This window comes from Kogia breviceps, chromosome 9 (genome assembly GCF_026419965.1).
Source record: "Kogia breviceps isolate mKogBre1 chromosome 9, mKogBre1 haplotype 1, whole genome shotgun sequence".
Lineage (NCBI taxonomy): Eukaryota > Metazoa > Chordata > Mammalia > Artiodactyla > Physeteridae > Kogia > Kogia breviceps.
Genome location: NC_081318.1, coordinates 51325501 through 51344490, shown reverse-complemented (window position 1 = coordinate 51344490; position 18990 = coordinate 51325501). Strand labels below are relative to the sequence as shown.

Genomic DNA, 18990 nt, shown 5'->3' with positions numbered 1-18990 from the left:
CATGATCAGGTGGGATTTATCCCAGGGATGCAAGGATTCTTCAATATATGCAAATCAAACAATGTGATACACCATATTAACAAATTGAAGAATAAAAACCATATGATCATCTCAATAGATGCAGAAAAAGATTATGACAAAATTCAACACCCATTTATGATAAAAACTCTCCAGAAAGTGGGCATAGAGGGAACCTACCTCAACATAATGAAGGCCATGTATGACAAACCGACAGCAAACATCATTCTCAATGGTGAAAAACTGAAAGCATTTTCTCTAAGATCAGGAACAAGACAAGGATGTCCACTCTCACCACTATTATTCAACAGTTTTGGAAGTCCTAGCCAAGGCAATCAGAGAAGAAAAAGAAATAAAAGGAATACAAATTGGAAAAGAAGAAACAAAACTGTCACTGTTTGCAGATGACATGATACTATACACAGAAAATCCTAAAGATGCTACCAGAAAACTACTAGAGCTACTCAATGAATTTGGTAAAGTAGCAGGATACAAAATTAGCACAGAAATCTCTTGCATTCCTGTATGCTAATGATGAAAAATCTGAAAGAGAAATTAAGGAAACACTCCCATTTACCATTTCAACAAATAGAATAAAATACCTAGGAATAAACCTACCTAGGGAGAAAAGACCAGTATGCAGAGAACTACAAGACACTGATGAAAGAAATTAAAGATGATACCAACAGATGGAGAGATATACCATGTTCTTGGATTGGAAGAATCAATATTGTGAAAATGACTATACTACCCAAAGCAATCTACAGATTCAATGCAATCCCTCTCAAATTACCAATGGCATTTTTTTACGGAACTAGAACAAAAAATCTTAAAATTTGTATGGAGACACAAAAGACCCCGAAGAGACAAAGAGGTTGTAAGGGAAAATAACGGAGCTGGAGGAATGAGACTCCCTGACTTCAGACTATACTACAAAGCGACAGTAATGAAGACAATATGGTACTGGCACAAAAACAGAAATATAGAACAATGTAACAAGATAGAAAGCCCAGAGATAAACCCACACACCTAATGGTCAACTAATCTATGACAAAGGAGGCAAGGATATACAATGGAGAAAAGACAGTCTCTTCAATACGTGGTGCTGGGAAAACTGGACAGCCACATGTAAAAGAATGAAATTAGAACACTCCCTAACACCGTACACAAAAATAAACTCAAAACGGATTAGAGACCTAAATGTAAGACAGGGCAGTATACAACTCTTAGACAAAAACATAGGAAGAACACTCTTTGACATGAATCACAGCAAGATATATTTTTATCCATCTCCTAGAGTAATGGAAATAAAAACAAAAATAAAGAAATGGGACCTAATGAAACTTAAAAGCTTTTTGCACAGCAAAGGAAACCGTAAAGAAGACAAAAAGACAATCCTCAGAATGGGAGAAAATATTTGCAAATGAAGCAACGGACAAAGGATTAATCTCCAAAATATATAAGCAGCTCATGCAGCTCAATATCAAAAAAACAAACAACCCAATCCAAAAATGGGCAGAAGACCTAAATAGACATTTCTCCAAAGAGGACATACAGATGGCCAACAGGCACATGAAAAGGTGCTCAACATCGCTAATGATTAGAGAAATGCAAATCAAAACTACAATGAGATATCACCTCACACCAGTCAGAGTGGCCATCATCATAAAGTCTACAAATAATAAATGCTGGAGAGGGTGTGGAGAAAAGGGAACACTCTTGCACTGCTGGTAGGAATGTAAATTGATACAGCCACTACGGAGAACAATATGGAGGTTCCTTAAAAAACTAAAAATAGAGCTACCATATGACCTAGAAATCCCACTACTGGGCATACAGCCTGAGAAAACCATAATGCAAAAAGAGACATGTACCCCAATGTTCATTGCAGCACTATTTACAATAGCCGGGACATGGAAGCAACCTAAGTGTCCACTGACAGATGAATGGATAAAAATGTGGCACATATATACAATGGAATATTACTCAGCCATAAAAAGAAATGAAATGGAGTTATTTGTACTGAGGTGGACGCACCTAGAGTCTGTCATACAGAGTGAAGTCAGAAAGAGAAAAACAAATACCGTATGCTAACACATCTATATGGAATCTTAAAAAAAAAAAAAAAATGGTTCTGATGAACCTAGAGGCAGGACAGGAATAAAGATACAGACCTAGAGAATGGACTTGAGGACACAGGAAGGGGGAAGGGTAAGCTGGGAATAGCATTGATATATATACCCTACCAAATGTAAAATAGCTAGCTAGTGGGAAGTAGCCGCATAGCACAGGGAGATCAGCTTGGTGCTTTGTGACCACCTACAGGGGTGGGATAGGGAGGGTGGGAAGGAGACGCAAGAGGGAGGGGATATGGGGATATATGTATACATATAGCTGATTCACTTTGTTATACAGCAGAAACTAACACAACATTGTAAAGCAATTATACTCCAATAAAGACGTTAAAAAAATAAGAAACAAAATTTTAATTAAAAAAAGAATCTATGCTAAAGCAATTGCTTAAAGGAAAAACAAAAACAACAACAAAAATTCAGATAACGATATTCATTGCAGCCTTATTTATGAACCACTAAATTGGACTGGTTAAGCAAATTAGGGTGCATACACACTGTTGAAAACAGTACTAAGAAATATTTAAACCCATGAAGGAAAACATATAAGGTTAAATAAAAAATACATGAGGAGTATATAAAAATTATATGTAGTACGTTTCCAATTTTGTTTTTAAAAAATTAGATGCAGAGAAAGAAAAAATACAATCCAAGTGTTAATGGACATTAACACTTGATGGAGGAATTTTTGTTGATTTGTTTTCTTGCCTTTCTATATTTTATAAATACTCCTCTTTAATAATGAGTCAAACCCCCCCCCATTTTTGATGTTTAGTGTTTCAAGCCCGCCACCCCCTCTTTCCTTTCTGTTACACATCTGGGCAATAGGGTTAAGAAACCCCCAGTGCTCCCTCCATTGGCACCGACAGGACATTGAAACCTTGTAAGCCCCAGCCTACATGCAGAAATCTCACCACGCCTCCTATTCACTAGAGAAACTGAGCCCATCTCTTATCCCCTCCTTCTCTCTAGCTACTTTTGGACCAGCCTTGGGAACCTGCCATGCTGTCCCCAGAAAAGCTTCGTTATGTGAGTAATAAAACTTACCGCACCCTCCTGATGGATACGTGGCATCATCAACCTCAACACCAAACCAAATTTGGGGAGGTAAAACCAACCCACTTATGTTGAGGGGCCACAACATCTACAAATGAGCATGTTGTACTTTTATACCAAAACTGCAATATTATTTCTTAAATATTAAGCTATAACTTTTCATGTCAGGCCTGCAGAATTTTCTCATTTTACGAAAGTATATGTTTTTAAAACCGTAGGCAAAGAAACAGGAGAACTGATTATAAGGTATCTAGAGTTACTCAAGACAACATGTGTCTAAAAGAATCATCAGGGCTTCCCTCGTGGCGCAGTGGTTGAGAGTCCGCCTGCTGATGCAGGGGACACGGGTTCGTGCCCCGGTCTGGGAAGATCCCACATGCCGCGGAGCTGCTGGGCCCGTGAGCTGTGGCCACTGAGCCTGCGCGTCCGGAGCCTGCGCTCCGCAATGGGAGAGGCCGCAACAGTGAGAGGTCTGCGTACCGCAAAAAAAAAAAAAAAAAAAAGAATCATCATCTCCTGTTCTGGAACTAATTGTAGAATATAACCAAAGAAACATACCTGGACTCAGAAACTGGTCTTCTGTGAGTACATCTCCCAGGGTGACAGATAAAAACTGGTACTTCGGTCTCTGCCAGCACCACAATCTCTTTTTTTTTGGTCACCAGACTTAGAAGTTGTAATTTATCAGTCATTCAAGTTTGATACTGTGATCAGGTTACCTCCAGCATCAACTTCTCTAAGAAAATTCCTTGTTGCTTTGGCAAACATTTTGAGAGCTCCAGATTACCTGAAAAATATATATATAGGAAGTTGTTATTTCGTGACTTTTTTCTAAAATTACCTTATTTCTCCCTAGTATCAATCAGTATACATGAAAGAATACCTTCTCCTTAGAGAAGCTTCTATTTTGAGTTCAGTTGATGTCTAAAAAATCAAATTGAACTACTGAAAGAGAATATGTATATAAATCAGGATAGGCTAGGTTATGCCCCCAAATCTCGGTGGCTTATAAGCAATAAGGTTTATTTAGTGTTCACACTACACGTCCAAAACGGGAGGACAGGAAGGCTTTGCTCCTCGTAGCCATTCAGGCATCCAGGCTGAAGGGGCAGCCACCATCTTGAATATCATATCATCAGCCAACAGGAAAGAGAGTTCTGAAAAGTCTCACACCAGCAATTAAATGTTCTGGCCCAAAACTGACACACGTCACATCCACTCACAATTTGTCAGAACTAGGCAGATGGCCTCAGCCAACCACAATGGTCAGGAAATACAATCCTACCAAGTATTTGGAAGGCAGAGACCTAGGAATATCTGTTGAACAGCATACTGACTACCCCTATTTGTATCTTACTTATGACCACTTCTTTGAAGGGTCAAATGTGCTTTTTCTCTACACTGTGTGATATCCCCTGTTCATAAATGGGAAGTGACTAGCTATTACTTTTAACCCCAGAAATGAAAGCCCAGTCACTCTTCAGCCAGAGTGAAAAAAAAGAAAGAGACATGTTGGAAGATATAAAAGTACTATATTCAGTGGAAGATGTATATACTATTCAATAAATGGTTTTAGAACAACTGGCTAAACATCCGGAAAAAAATAAAGTCAGATCCCTAAGTCATGCCATACACAAGAGCAAATCCTCAATGGATTAGAGTGTTTTTAAGGAAAAGTGAAACCATAAAGTATTAGAAAAAAATACAAACAAATATTTGTACAATTGTAGGATGAGAAAGGCCTTTAGGAAGACAAATGGCAAACTGAGAAAATACTTATAAAACAAAGAACCAGAATATTTAACATATACAAAAAACTTTTACAAACCACATCAAGTTTTAAAAATACTGTAGTAGATACATGGGCAAAGGTTATAAACAATTCACAATATATAAACTGCTCATAGCTGTACATATGCATATGAATATAAACATATGTGCACACATACACATAATCATTATTACTCAAAAAAAGCACAAATTGTAAGATTTTTTTAAAACCATCCATAGTCAACAGTTAAAATGTCTAATGCACAAGAACTGTGTTTTATTTATATTTGTACCCTGGTGTCTGGCAGTCACATAGACAATAAAATCATAGAATTTAAAAGCTGAGATAATATTAGATGTTAATTAGTTCAACCCACTTTTCTTTACCATGAATCTTCTCAAGGGCATAAAAAAAATTGTTTTACTATCACTAGTTCTTCTCTAAAGTACCTTTTCTTATATTATTGTATAGCCAACTAACCCTGTTCTTATATCAGAGCACTCATTTATTCATTTATCAAAATATTTATTGAATCAGTGTACAAAGCAAGATTTGGGACTAGCAAAGTCGTGATGTCCAGGAGACATGGTTTTGTGTAGATATGCCCATCACCAATTCTTTGACAGATCGAGAGTTGCTTTGCAAGCTCTGGGACTGGTTCCTGCACTGGACTGCCAGGTTCTAGAGAGGGGAAGCGCAAAGGATAAGGATGAAGAAGCCTCAGCCCTGGTCCTGAAGGCCTGTGCCTCCTCTGGGGGACCAGGGCAGCAGGAGCCACTGGAGGGGTGTGATCAGAGCGGTCACTTAGAAAGACCTTCTGGAAGCAAAATAGGAAACCAGCTGGAAGGGAACAATTAGACAACACACAATCATGCTGAACTACATTGGTGGTGTAAGGGTAGAAAAGATGCTGGTTTGGTGGTTTCCCCAGAAGTCTGGTTGGATGTGAAGGTGCTGATGAAAGAGAGGAGACTCCCCAGCTTGGCCTGCAGCTAGCTCAGGTTTGGGTCGGCTGATGAGATGGAGACGCCAGCTACCAAGAGAGGGATCCAGAAGGAAGTAGACTGCTGGGGACAGTAAGACAGTAACTGCTGAGAGTGCATCTAGGATAAGGTGTAAGGTTTATTTTGTCAAACACAAGGAAAGAACTTTTAACAAAATAAGGTCTCCCAATGATTGACCTGGGGGATTTTACCCTGCTTGTCCAAGAGAACAGCCACAGCAGAACCTGCCTCAGTTCACCATGGTTACAGGATCTCCATTTTTATGGTTTTTATTCTTTCCTGGGACAACCTGGAAGGGAGTTCACTAACTTGCCTTCAGATAAAACAGGTTTCTGAAGAAGCCAAATCAGGCTTGCCATTAAAAAATAATAAAATAACAAAACCCAAACCCATCTGCTATGGGCAACAAAGCCTTAGTAATGACACCAATCCTCCCCAGAGGGATTAGAGGATGAAGAAAGAGAACTCCTAAATTAATCTTTAGTTTTCTTTTTCAATCTAGCATCAAATACAGCCTCTTGACAGTGCAGGCTGCTTTAAAAAGAGTTAATGGAAGTGGCTATTGCTTTGGATGTTTTTATAAGAATCAGGCTTATTCAATCAAGGAACTCAGAATATTCTCCTTGTGAAGGTAAAGTTAGAGGCTTTTTTTAAATTACTATGTTTGAATAACAGTACATTTACATAGCTTTAATATCTAAACTATGGAAAAAGATATACACTGAGAATTCCCATTCCTACCCAGGTCCCATCTACCTTTTCACCCCTCTCCCCTTCAGGTATATCACCTTCACGTTTCTTTATACAAATACAAGTTAAAAGGAGTGTACACACTTTTCTGCATATATCCTGGAGATCTTTCCATGGTTAGAACCTTCTACATAATACAGCTTCATAGTACCCCTTCACATGGATGCACCATTGCTTATTTAACCTGTCCAGTATTGCTGATCACTTGGGTAATTTCTAAGTTTTTATTATTATAAAAATGCCACACTAAATACTGCTGAATGTATGTCTTCTTCCTACATGGGCAAGAGTATCTGAAGGGAGATTTCTAGAAGAGGGATTGCTAGACCAATGGTAAATGCATCTATAATTTACAAGTTGTACCATTTTGCAGTCTCACCAATAAGGTATGAAAGTATCAGTCTCAGCAACAGAGTATGGTATCAATCTTTGGTATTTTTTTTCAGCCTCACAGGTGAGAAATGGTACCTCAGTGTAGTTTTCTGTTTTTTTTTCTTTTTCTTGGTGGGGTCGTGTAGATCAGTTGCCAATATCTTTTGTTTTCTTTTTTAATCAATTAATTATTTTTGGCTGCATTGGGTCTTTGTCGCTGTGCATGGGCTTTCCCTAGTTGCCGCGAGCAGGGGCTACTCTTCGTTGCAGTGCGCGGGCTTCTCGTTGCGGTGGCTTCTCTTGTTGCGGAGCATGGGTTCTAGGCACGCAGGCTTCAGTAGTTGTGGCGCGCGGGCTCAGTAGCTGTGGCTCGCGGGCTCTAGGCGCGCAGGCTCAGTAGTTGTGGCGCACGGGCTTAGTTGCTTCACAGCATGTGAGATCTTCCCAGACCAGGGCTCGAACCCGTGTCCCCTGCATTGGCAGGTGGATTCTTAACCACTGCGCCACCAGGTTAGTCCCTCAGGATAGTTTTAAGTCATGTTATTTTAATACAAGTGAAATCAAGCATCTTTTGTTTAAAGCCTTTTTATATATCCTTTTCCTAACTGTTTGTGTCCTTAGCCCATTTTCTATTGTTTTTTATTTCTTTATTCCTAGGATCTTTCAACGGAATAGAGAGATGAGCCAAAGTACAATATATGCTAGAAATTTAATATAATACAGTTTATCATGTCATGTGGCATTGTGAGCCAATAAGCTGTTGTCTGATTCTCAAACATGTAAAGTAACTGTCCAGCCAGGAAAGATTAAATAATATGCCCAGGGCCCACCAAAGGATCTAGAACCCAAGTTGCCTGGCACAGACAAGCACAATAATGTCTCAAGTAGAAGTGAGACTTCGGATTCAAATTTCCAAAATGCTCCAACCTGGAAGCAGATGAAAATGGCCTCATGAGAGACCAAGCTCAAAATGCTCATGGCCTAAAACCCCACTGCACTTCTTCACAGCTGTACCGAAGATCCTGGGCTCTCTCATTTGGGGCCTGAAGAATTCCATTAGCAAACAGTTCCTACTGGTCTGCTGATGTGGCTTCCCAGCTCGAAGCAGATTAGAACTCAGAGCGCCAAAGTGAAGGTGGTAAGGACATACAAGCTGAATGAGACTCCTGGACAAAAGACATAAGAGGAAGAGACCAAGAAAGCAAGACAACAACACAAAGTCAGAAGAGTACATGGCCAACTGGGACCACTGGCTCCTGGGAACAAAGACTCGTAAAAATATTTGCCAAGGGGGGCTTCCCTGGTGGCGCAGTGGTTGGGGGTCCGCCTGCCGGTGCAGGGGACGCGGGTTCGTGCCCTGGTCCGGGGGGGTCCCGCGTGCCGCGGAGCGGCTGGGCCCGTGGGCCATGGCCGCTGGGCCTGCGCGTCCGGAGCCTGCGCTCCGCAACGGGAGGGGCCGCGGCAGTGAGAGGCCCGCGTACCGGAAAAAAAAAAAAAAAAAAAAAAAAAAAAAAAAAAAAAAAAAAAAAAAATTTGCCAAGGTAATGACAGCATAAGAAGATACTACAAGCACTTGTGTCCTTCCTCAAGACTGATTCAGAGTGATGGAATGATCACATCTTTGAGCCTCAAAGGACCCGCTTCTTCCTAATACCCAATTCAGAATTCTTCTCTGGAGCAGCTCTAGTTGATCACTGGGCCGTTGCGTGAATAGTTCTAGGAAAGAAACCTGAACATCGAAATCCACTAATGCCGCCAGCCGCAGCGGGTCCTCAAAGTGTAGCAACAATCGACGAGAGGGGGTAGGGAACTGAACGCACCAAGGTATGGGATCAGAAGGGCACAAGCAACTGATGGTTGCAAGGCAAGTTTAATAACAAAGCATAGCCATCTATATACCCCTAAAGCAGGGAATTTGCTTAGTCATGCCTTATCGGTGTCAGCTGGTTGATTGGCTTCTCGGCTTAGTCATACCTTATCGGCATCAGCTGGTTGATTGGCTTCTCGGCTTCTCCCTCAAAGGCACCAATTTCCCCTCCAGGGTTGCTTTTCCTAGCTTTAGGGAACAACCAGGGACTCCCAGTAACTGAGCAGGTTCATGGAGCGATTTGGCCAAAGGCCATCTCCTCTTTTACGTTCATACCATAAAGTCCAGGATGCATACCAAGGAGAGTACAATCGGGCCCTGAGGCTTATGAGGGTCTTAATGGTGCCTTCCTCAGAGGGCAATGCTCGCCACACACTAAAAGGGCTGGGGGGGGTGGGGGGACTGTATATCGAGTACCTGCTGTGTGCCAGGTACTGGGCTAAGTCCTTTCTACACATTTCCTCATTTAATCTCCACGACAACCCTGAGCAGGCATTGTCCACATTTTACAGATGTGGAACCTGAAGTTCAAAGATGTTAAGTAACTTGCCCAAGATAACAAGAAAAAAAGCAGCAGCCCTGACATCCAGGAGCCTGCCTGGTACCATCAGCTAGCTCTGGGGTTGCTGGCACTGGCCTGGCACTTTCCTGGTGAAGATGAACAACATCACAGAACATCGACATCTGGCAAGGGCACTCTGTGGTCCTGATAAATCAAGACCAAAACAAGACCTCTCATAGTCTTGTCTGAGCACAGACAAAATAGGAACACTATCCAAACCACAAAAATGACCAAACACTCCCACCATCCCCACCAACCCTAAACACAAGTGACTGCGGTTCTCAGCCAACCAGTTTTAGCCTCACTCCTTTCAGACAAGATTTATGAAGATACTCCAGAGAATCTCCCCCACTTTCTGACAGCGTCCAATCCAGAGCAAAGTCCTACCTCCTTAAACTCTCCCCCAAATCGCCAACAAGTCCAAATCCTGTAACTCCTTTCTGCACTCAATTACAGAGATGCCCAGGGTTCCCCATGGAGCGAAGTCTCCCTCATTCAGCAAGCAATGATCCATCCCGTTCAACTCCACCTGCGTTCCCAAAGGTCTCTGATTAGAAGGCACTGAACGTCAAGTAGAGAAATAGTGCTGAGCCCAGATTCCAACCGAGGTCCACCTGCCTCCCAAGCCTGAGCCCTGGGCCACCCTGTTCTGCCTGACTCCGCAGTCAGGTTTTGTTTGTTTGTTTGTTTGAATTTGGACTACATATAATTTGTTTTGTAAAGTAAGAAAAGGTGCTCAAAAGGGTAAACTTCAGTTATGGCGGAAGCAAAAACCATGGCTATAAAACACGTTATTTCATCATTATCTAAGAAAATGAGACACCGCTGTTAGTACTTGTCTCCTAACAACTTCAGCACATTTTGAATTTAGTTTTCTAAATAAAGTGAAATTGAGTCTATTAAATTAAAACAGAGGTGTCATTTCTTCTGTATCTTCTGGTGCTTACAGCCCATTACCTTCATTTTTATAATAAGAAGGCAAATTAAAGACAAGGTACTCCATCATTTCTTTCTAAAATAAAAATCTGAAATAAAAAACAAATGATGGTCACAAGACAGACATGAGATTGAAAAAGGAGTCAGGGCAAGGCAGCAAAGGCTTTTAGGAAGTGGAGTGGATAACAGGAGACTGATTAAGAATAAAGAACCCTCTGGTCCCCTTGAGGGTTCAAAAAGAACATTAAGAATAGCACTTCTGGGGCTTCCCTGGTGGCGCAGTGGTTGAGAGTCCGTCCGCCTGCCGATGCAGGGGACGCGGGTTCGTGCCCCGGTCCGGGAAGATCCCACATGCCGCTGAGTGGCTGGGCCCGTGAGCCATGGCCTCTGAGCCTGCGCGTCCGGAGCCTGTGCTCCGCAACGGGAGAGGCCACAACAGTGAGAGGCCCGCCACGTTAAAAAAAAAAAAAAAAAAAAAAAAAAAAAAAACACTTCTGGAAACCATAAGGCTTCCTCCTAAACCAGACGAGTTAAGGGCAGCAGCTGGGGGCTTGGGCGGCATTTCTCAGATCTCTCTAATTGCCTGGCTCATCTTCTCCCGGCTGTTTTCCTTTATGAGAAGAGTTCATTGGCGGTGGCTTTGGAAAACGATTAATTTACTCTACATTTATTCAGCTGTTTCTCTGACCTAACAGCAATATTTCATTCCACTCCAGCTAGACTGTCTCTTAAAGGCATCGACCCCAAGGCATCCGTCCCTCTGAACAGTCCTCTGAACAGAGTAGACTCTCAATGAGAGGTTTTTTGGAACACTCTACAACCATTGCCTTTCTAAGCCCACCCTCTGGTCTTTCCTGGCCAGGTGCAGATGGGAAGGGGTCTGGGATCCGCACGTTGAGGCCCCGTGAGCAGCGGTGATGTCATCCCAGGCAGGCCGAGAACTCCCGAGGGGCTTGGCCTCCTCCATAAGCTCGGGGCCCAGTATCCCGTACCCCAGGGATGGGGACTTGGTCCAGCCCGGAGAGTTAATTCCACGTCGGCCCCCGCCTTCCTTCCACGCACATAAGCAACCCAGCGCCCGGCCACGGACAGCCTAGCGCACCCGGAGGAGAAACCGGAAGACAAAGACTGAAGAAGTGGGGAGAGGGCGCAAAGGGTCGGGGGGAGGACAGTAGGTACCCGCTGCCCTAGCAACAGCCAGGGAAGGAAGTGGCAGTGGGAAGGGGTCGGGGGAACAGAGACGGGGGCTGGGAACGCGGACGAGGAGGGGACGCCATGGGGCCGGCGGTCCAGCTGCGGGCAGCCCACCCATTCGAACCCCATACGACTAAGGGACAGAGGGCAGGGTGTCCTCTAGAGAAAAAGCCGCGCGGGCTCGGCTCCCCAAGGTCAGGGCAGAATCCGGAGCCGAGCCGAGCCGCCCGCACTTACCTCCCTGCAGCCTCACGCCCCGCGCCTGCCGACTCTTAGGAGCCCCGCGGGCTGGGCCGGGCCGGGGCGGGGGATCGCGAGGGAGGAGGGCGGGCGGCAGGACCTCTGCTTCGTCCCCGCCCCCTGCAGCCGGGCGGGGCGGCCGGAGGAGTGAGCTCCGAGAATTTGCGCTCAGGAGTATTGAGTTCTTCAGCAGGGCCTGGACCGAGGCCCCCATACGCTCTGGGCATATCCTTAGGTTAGTTACCCCACCTCCTTATATTTTTGTCAGTAAAGCTGTCCCTGACTATTCAAATTAAAAGTACAGCCAGTCCACCACCCTACAGGAACACGCCCTAGTTCCTCGCCTGCTTTATCTCCTTTGCACTAATCACCATCTGATAGACTATACACATCATACTTTTTTTTGTGTGTGTGTGTGTGTGTGTGTGTGTGGTATACGGGCCTCTCACTGCTGTGGCCTCCCCCGTTGCGTCCGGACGCGCAGGCCGAGCGGCCATGGCCCACAGGCCCAGCCACTCCGCGGCATGTGGGATCCTTCCGGACCGGGGCACGAACCCACGTCCCCTGCATCGGCAGGTGGACTCCCAACCACTGCGCCACCAGGGAAGCCCCTTATTTCATGCATTATGTTTCTCTTCCCTAGAATGTCAGCTCTACGAGGGGAGGAGCTTTCGTCTGTTTTGTTCACTATACCCCGCAACTAGCATAATACCCGATGGATGGTTGATAGTAAATAATTGTTGAGTTAATTAATGCATCCTCTTGTTTCTCCTACTAGACTGTAGGGGTCTCACTCATCTTTGCAGTACTTGGCACAGGGTAGGTGAACAATTAATTAATGGTTTGTTGGATGAATGAGTGACTTGAAATGGTCAAGAGAGAGAGGTGGTCCCCTGCCTGGCCAAAGAGATTAGACAGTGGAAGAAAAAGAGAATCACTGTCTTGGCCCTGTCAAGACACTTATTAATCTATGCTATTGGTTCTCTGTCCTCAAAATTATACAGTGATGACTCTGACTTGTTACAGAGATTATTGTCTCCTGACCTTGGTCATTAACCTCAAGAACAACCTTATAAGCAGCATGTTCATGAAGTTCCCACCAATAAGCCCAGCCCTCTGTCTAGATAGGTAACCACTTGTAACAGAGTACCTGAGATTTTTGGTGCAACAGTTACTCAATGGCTTCAAATTCTTCGCTTTATTTTTTTGTCCTGTCCACTGGCTTTCAGTTAAATGCTTGAGGAAGATAGTATAAGATCAACAGCTAATATTTAAGTAGCACTTTCTAATTACTGTCACCAAGCATGGTTCTAAGTACCTTACATGCATTGATGGTTTCATTTACTTCTCACAGCAACTGGTTGGAGGTCGAAGTTACAAATGAGTAAATTGAGGCAAAAGATGGGAAGCCCACCCACCTGAAAAGAGATAGAGCCAAGATTTAAACCCAGATCATTTGACACTGTAACAGAGCAGGATGCTATGGGACCTTCCCGGAATAGACCACCCCCCCCCAACCCCATATCCTCTTCTGTAGCTCCTCTCAGCAGTACTGAAGGAATAGTATCTGATGCACATTTCCTGAGTTTTTTTACAAATGCTTAAACCACCACCAAATGGAAGAAATTAACTACTTGATGACCACGACCAGACCTACTGGCAGCTAAGGATTGATAACGTTAACCCCTGTGACACCACCCTGTTACCTCACCATCACATACCCTGGAACACTCCTCCCTCACCTGGCCTTTAAAAATGCTTTGGTGAAACCCATTGGGGAGCTCGGGTGTTTTGAGCACTAACTGTCCTGAACTCCTTGCTTTGTGCCCTGAAATAAACACTGCACTTTCCTTCACCGCAACCCAATGTCAGTAGTTTGGCTTTACTGCGTCAGAGTGAGTGGATCCAAGTTTGGTTCAGTAACAACACCATCTGAGCTTTAAAACCACCGGATGGTACAGACTCTTCAGAAAATAAGAAGCACAATAAGAGTTACCCCACCAAGCAGTGTTTGACAATGTATGTGTTGGGAGAGAGGGATGAAATGTATTTAGGAAAGTTCCCTCTGTCCCCTTCCCCACGGCTACTTGTCCTGTCCCTGATGGGTGGGATCAGGAGGATTCTGGCACAGCCCAAACTGAGAGTCTCAACTTTTCTGTTGTATTTTTTGAACAGGTGTGCTTATTATTATTACTATTATTACTATTAAAGTATTTGAAGACTTCAGACAGACAAATGCAAGATGGGAATTTTAGCCCAACTAGGAAAAAAATGAATAAAAAGATAACATCCAACCCCAATGCTCTCACCCCACTGTAGATGTATCCCTTTAGGAAAATGGAGCTATGACAATTCTGCAGGAGATAAGTTGGGGTGGTCATAGTGATGGAAGTGTTTGCTTTTAATAAGATTCCCTCTATGAACTATGTTTCAACCTACAGAACCCGCTGAAACACATCTATGGGGTGTTGTGTACTTCCTACTCTTTTCCCAGACCCTTACTGAATACGCAACTTGTAAAGGTCAGCAAAAATTGATAAAATTTATTACTAGGGTGTATTTCATAAATGAACATGCTAACAAACCAGCTCTGCATGGCTGCTGTTAACTACTTCCAAGTTCTTTGGGAGCCACTTTTGAAGAGACCTGCGCTCTTTTAGATAAATAGCCTCCATGGTGGAGAAATAACACACAGGCTTTGGATCGGTTAGATTTGGGTCAGATCCAGCCTACCACTTACCAGCTGAGTGACCTTCGGCAAATTTTTAACTTCCCATTTAAAAATTGCCTATAGTGAGATTAAAAGAGAAGATGTACGAAAAGCACTCAGCACATAGTAGACCCTAAATAAAAGTTCATTTCCTTTCCTTCACTAATTACTTTTTGGTTAATGTCACTTTTAAGTTGAGCCTAAAAATTTTCACCTATGTATAATTTTGTCTTTTACCATATTGACTGCTTCCCAGAGGAACATCACTACTAACATAACTTAAAATAAAATTGGCATACATTGATATATATTTTTAAACCAATTTACTTTACTTCCCTGAATCCCAAAAGTGTTTTTATTTGCAACTGGAGACTGCATTGCCAATGCATATTACCAATTACCACTCTAAAATAAAAAGCTTAAGGAAGGTTAAATATGGCCCAGAATTAACAGCCCATTTCTTTCAATGTCCCAACCATCTCTTATTCAATTGCAAGGTACAGATACAGACAGAAGAAGAACTGAAATTTACTTGTTGACCAGCAAATGATCAACCAAAATTGTCCAAATTTAAAGTCTCAAGGCAAATATGATTGGACAAATAAGGAAATAAAGTAATTTGTTGTTCAGTTATTATTTACTGCACTACAAACTACCCTAAAACTTAGTGGCTTGAAACAACAATCATTTTATTACATCTCACGATTTTGTGGGTCAGGGCTCAGCTCAATGATTCTTCAGTATCATGTGGCATTGACTGGGATCACACAGCAGAATTTAGCTAGTGAATAGCCTGGTCTGGAAGCTCCAGGACGGATGACTTCACCCACATGTCTAACGCCTTGGCAGGGAGGGCTGGAAGGCAGTGCTCAGCTGGGGTTATCAACCACACCCCTTACATGTGGCCTCTTTATCATGGTGATCTAGGAGAAGACTTACGTGGAGGCTCAGGGCTCCAAAAGCAAGTATTCCAAGAAACAAAACAGAAGCTACGTCTTATGACTTAGCCCCTGAAAACCCAGAATGTAACTTCCACAGCATTCTATTGTTGGAGCAAGCCCAGATTCAAAGACAGGGGAATTATACTCTACCTCTCAATGGGAGAAAGAGCAAAGAGTTTCCAGACATGTTCATTCTACTATACTTGTTTTTATGAAAGAGAATTAAATGCCATTAAATAACAATAATAAACAAATAATAATAAACAAAGTTAGTTTAAAAAAAACCAACTCCTATATTTTCTGTTCATTGTTCATGTAGAAACACATACCATTGTCAGCATAAAGGAGATTTGCAATGAAGACCGGCAGTCATCCACTAGAGGTCAGGTTTCCAGAAACATTCAGGAATAACATTATTGCTGCACAAGTTCTTCTCACCCCATTATCATTATTCTTAAAGATTACTCAGCGTCCAAGTTTGCTATCCCCAGCATAGAGAAAGGCAAAGTCCATGCATCTGACATTTTGTTAACTTAACAAATATTTATTAAGGACCTACTATGTGCCAAGCACTACATTAAAAACTGGGGATATACTGGTGAGTGAGGGAAACGTGGTCCATGCCCTCATGGAGAGTGGGAGACTATTTGGGAAGGCAGACAGATAAACACTAAGGTGGAAGTATGAGAAGTTCCATGGTCAGATGCCACGGGAAGGCTTGGATAGAGAATGTAACGTGGTAGAGGAGGAAAGGTAGCCGGGTCAAGGAAAGGCAACGGGTCAGGGTAAGTGAACTGCCAAAACAAATAAAACCCCACATTACAATGGCTCAAACATCACAGCAGTTCATTTTTTCTCAGTGAACAACCCAAGGTAGTTCCTGAGTGTGGGAAAAGGGGATGAAGGAGGTCAGTCTCTGTTCCTTCAGGAACCAGCCTGGAGATGCTCTGCCATTTGCAATTCAAGGCCACCAAGGGTGCCAGGCATGGGCATCTCCAGAAGGCTGAGAAGGAAAGAACCTGGAGGCTCCCTCGTGGGAGAGTTTCATGGGCCTGGCACTTTGCCTGTGTACCTTCCTCTGCCTAGAAATCAGTCCTGCTTATCACAAGGGAGGCAGGAGGATGTAGTCCTGGTGCCAGGGAGAAAGAGGAAACGGGTTTCTGAGAGCAGTGTGGGCTCAGCTTCAAAATGCTTTTAGAGGACAAATAGGCATTGGACAAATAGGTATAGGACAACCTCAAAGCTTTTATAAAGAATCCCAATTAGGGCAACCCTGACAGCTGAACTGTTTTTAGTTTAAATCATTTATTTTTGGATTATATAACGCATACTATGAAAAAATTAAAACTTTTAAAATCCTGTGCCGAGTTTAAAGGATATAAAAGAAAACATGGAGAAACTGGTGATAGAGTGGGGGAGGGGTACTTTAACAATTATTACTGATACAACTTCTTTGCTGAGTTTTAACTGGAGGGGGAGAGTGGGAATTGATAACACATTTGTTATTTGGTGAGGTCCTTAAAAAGGCTAATTGCAATGGAAAAAAACAATTTGGCAAGAAAAAATTATCTTGGCACCTGATTCAATCTTGACTGATTGCTAGAAGCACCAGTGCAATAAATTTGTCAGTCTGAATGATGAGAAAAACGGCTTCAGAAGTTCAGCCCCTGCCACTCCCTGGGCACCTTTGACACCATGAAAGATTTTACATTCTTTCAAACTGCTGGTAGAAGTGGATTTTTTTTTTTTTCTAATAGCATACTTTGAAATCTTCAAGCTTCTCTTTTCTTTTTCCAGATGACCTGCACCTATCACCTCACTGCACGGCTGGGTTTCTCTGAGGAATCTAGACAGCCAGTAGGCAATGGATACACAGGGACTTCAGAATTCAAGTAGGCTTGCTTTCTGAAAGTAAATCCATCTTCCTCTGCTAATGTTCACATATTAAAAGCAATAAAAACGTCAGCACTGTGATGGTTAATTTTATGTGTCAATTTGACTGGGTTAAGGGATGCCCAGATAGCTGGGAAAACATTGTTCTGCATGTGTGTGTGAGGGTTTTCTGGAAATAGATTAGCATTTGACTCTGTAGACTGAGTAAAGATCACCCTCACCAATGCGGGGGGGCATCATCCAGTCTCTTGAGGGCCTGAACAGAACACGAAGGTAGAGGAAGGGAAACTTGCTCTCTCTACCTGAGTTGGGACATCTATCTTCTCCTGCCCTCAGACATTGGTGGTCCTGGTTCTCCAACCTTCAGACTCAGACTGAACTATACCACTGGCTTCCGTGGTTTTCCAGATCATAGATGGAAGATCTTGGGACCCTCAGTCTCCATTATCATGTGAGCCACTTCCTATAATAAATCTCCTCATGTAAAGATATAATCTATATATCTATATATAGAACCAAACAGAACCAATAGGCTATATCTCTGTATATCTATATAGATATACAGAAAATATTTCCCAGAAAATTTTATATATCTATACAGATATATCTGTATATCCATATAGATATATCCTATTGGTTTTGCTCTCTGGAGAACCCTGACTAATACACACCCTGAAAACCAACCAAACAGGCAAATCCCGGAGTCACTTAGGTGGCTGATTAAGACTTGGCAGTTTCATGATTTTGGAGCTGGCACAAGCACTAAGTTTGGGTCCCATCTCTGCCTCTTTCTTGCACTTACTACTCCTCCAAGCCTCAGTTTTCTCATCTGTAAAGTGGAGATGATAACACCTAACTCACATGAAGACTGTGATTCATCTGGCACCCAGTAGATACTTGAAATGGTAGCTGTCATTATTTTCAGGTTCCTTGGAATTCCATTCCATTTTACAAACATCACTGAGTGCCCACTATGTACCTGAATAATGGCATTCTCTGCCCTTAAAAATCTCACAACTGGGCTTCCCTGGGTGGCGCAGTGGTTGAGAATCTGCCTGCCAATGCAGCGGACACGGGTTCGAGCCCTGGTCTGGGAGGATCCCACATGCCACAGAGCAACTAGGCCCGTGAGCCACAACTACTGAGCCTGCGCGTCTGGAGCCTGTGCTCCGCAACAAGAGAGGCCGCGATAGTGAGAGGCCCGCGCACCGCGATGAAGAGTGGCCCCTGCTTGCCACAACTAGATAAAGCCCTCACACAGAAAAGAAGACCCAACACAGCAAAAATAAATAAATTAATTAATAAACTCTTACCCCCGACATCTTCTTTAAAAAAAAAAAAAAAAAAGCTCACAACTACTAGAGGAGTGACCTGCTAAAAAAGTTTAAAAAGAAGCCAGTAATTCTGACTTGGGAGGGAAAGTTGTTGGGAAATGTGTCCTGGAAAGACTAGCCTTTGATCAAGGACCTTTGCCACAGGCAAAGGATCCAGAAAAGAAAAACAAACATCTTTGAAATCTTTCTAGATTCCATTTCCCATTGCTC

General features: G+C 43.0%; 1 protein-coding gene across 1 annotated transcript in view; it reads right to left on the bottom strand.

Annotated features, from left to right (window-relative positions):
• Positions 1-11978, bottom strand: part of GSDME (gasdermin E) — a 71693-nt gene extending 59715 nt beyond the window's left edge. Inside the window, 4 exon segments of the mRNA XM_059073975.2 lie at positions 3765-3861; positions 3863-3893; positions 3895-3993; positions 11900-11978. Of these exon segments, the coding sequence (XP_058929958.2) occupies positions 3765-3861; positions 3863-3893; positions 3895-3974 (208 nt within the window). The 5' untranslated portion in view covers positions 3975-3993; positions 11900-11978.
• Between the last annotated feature and the right edge of the window lie 7012 nt (positions 11979-18990).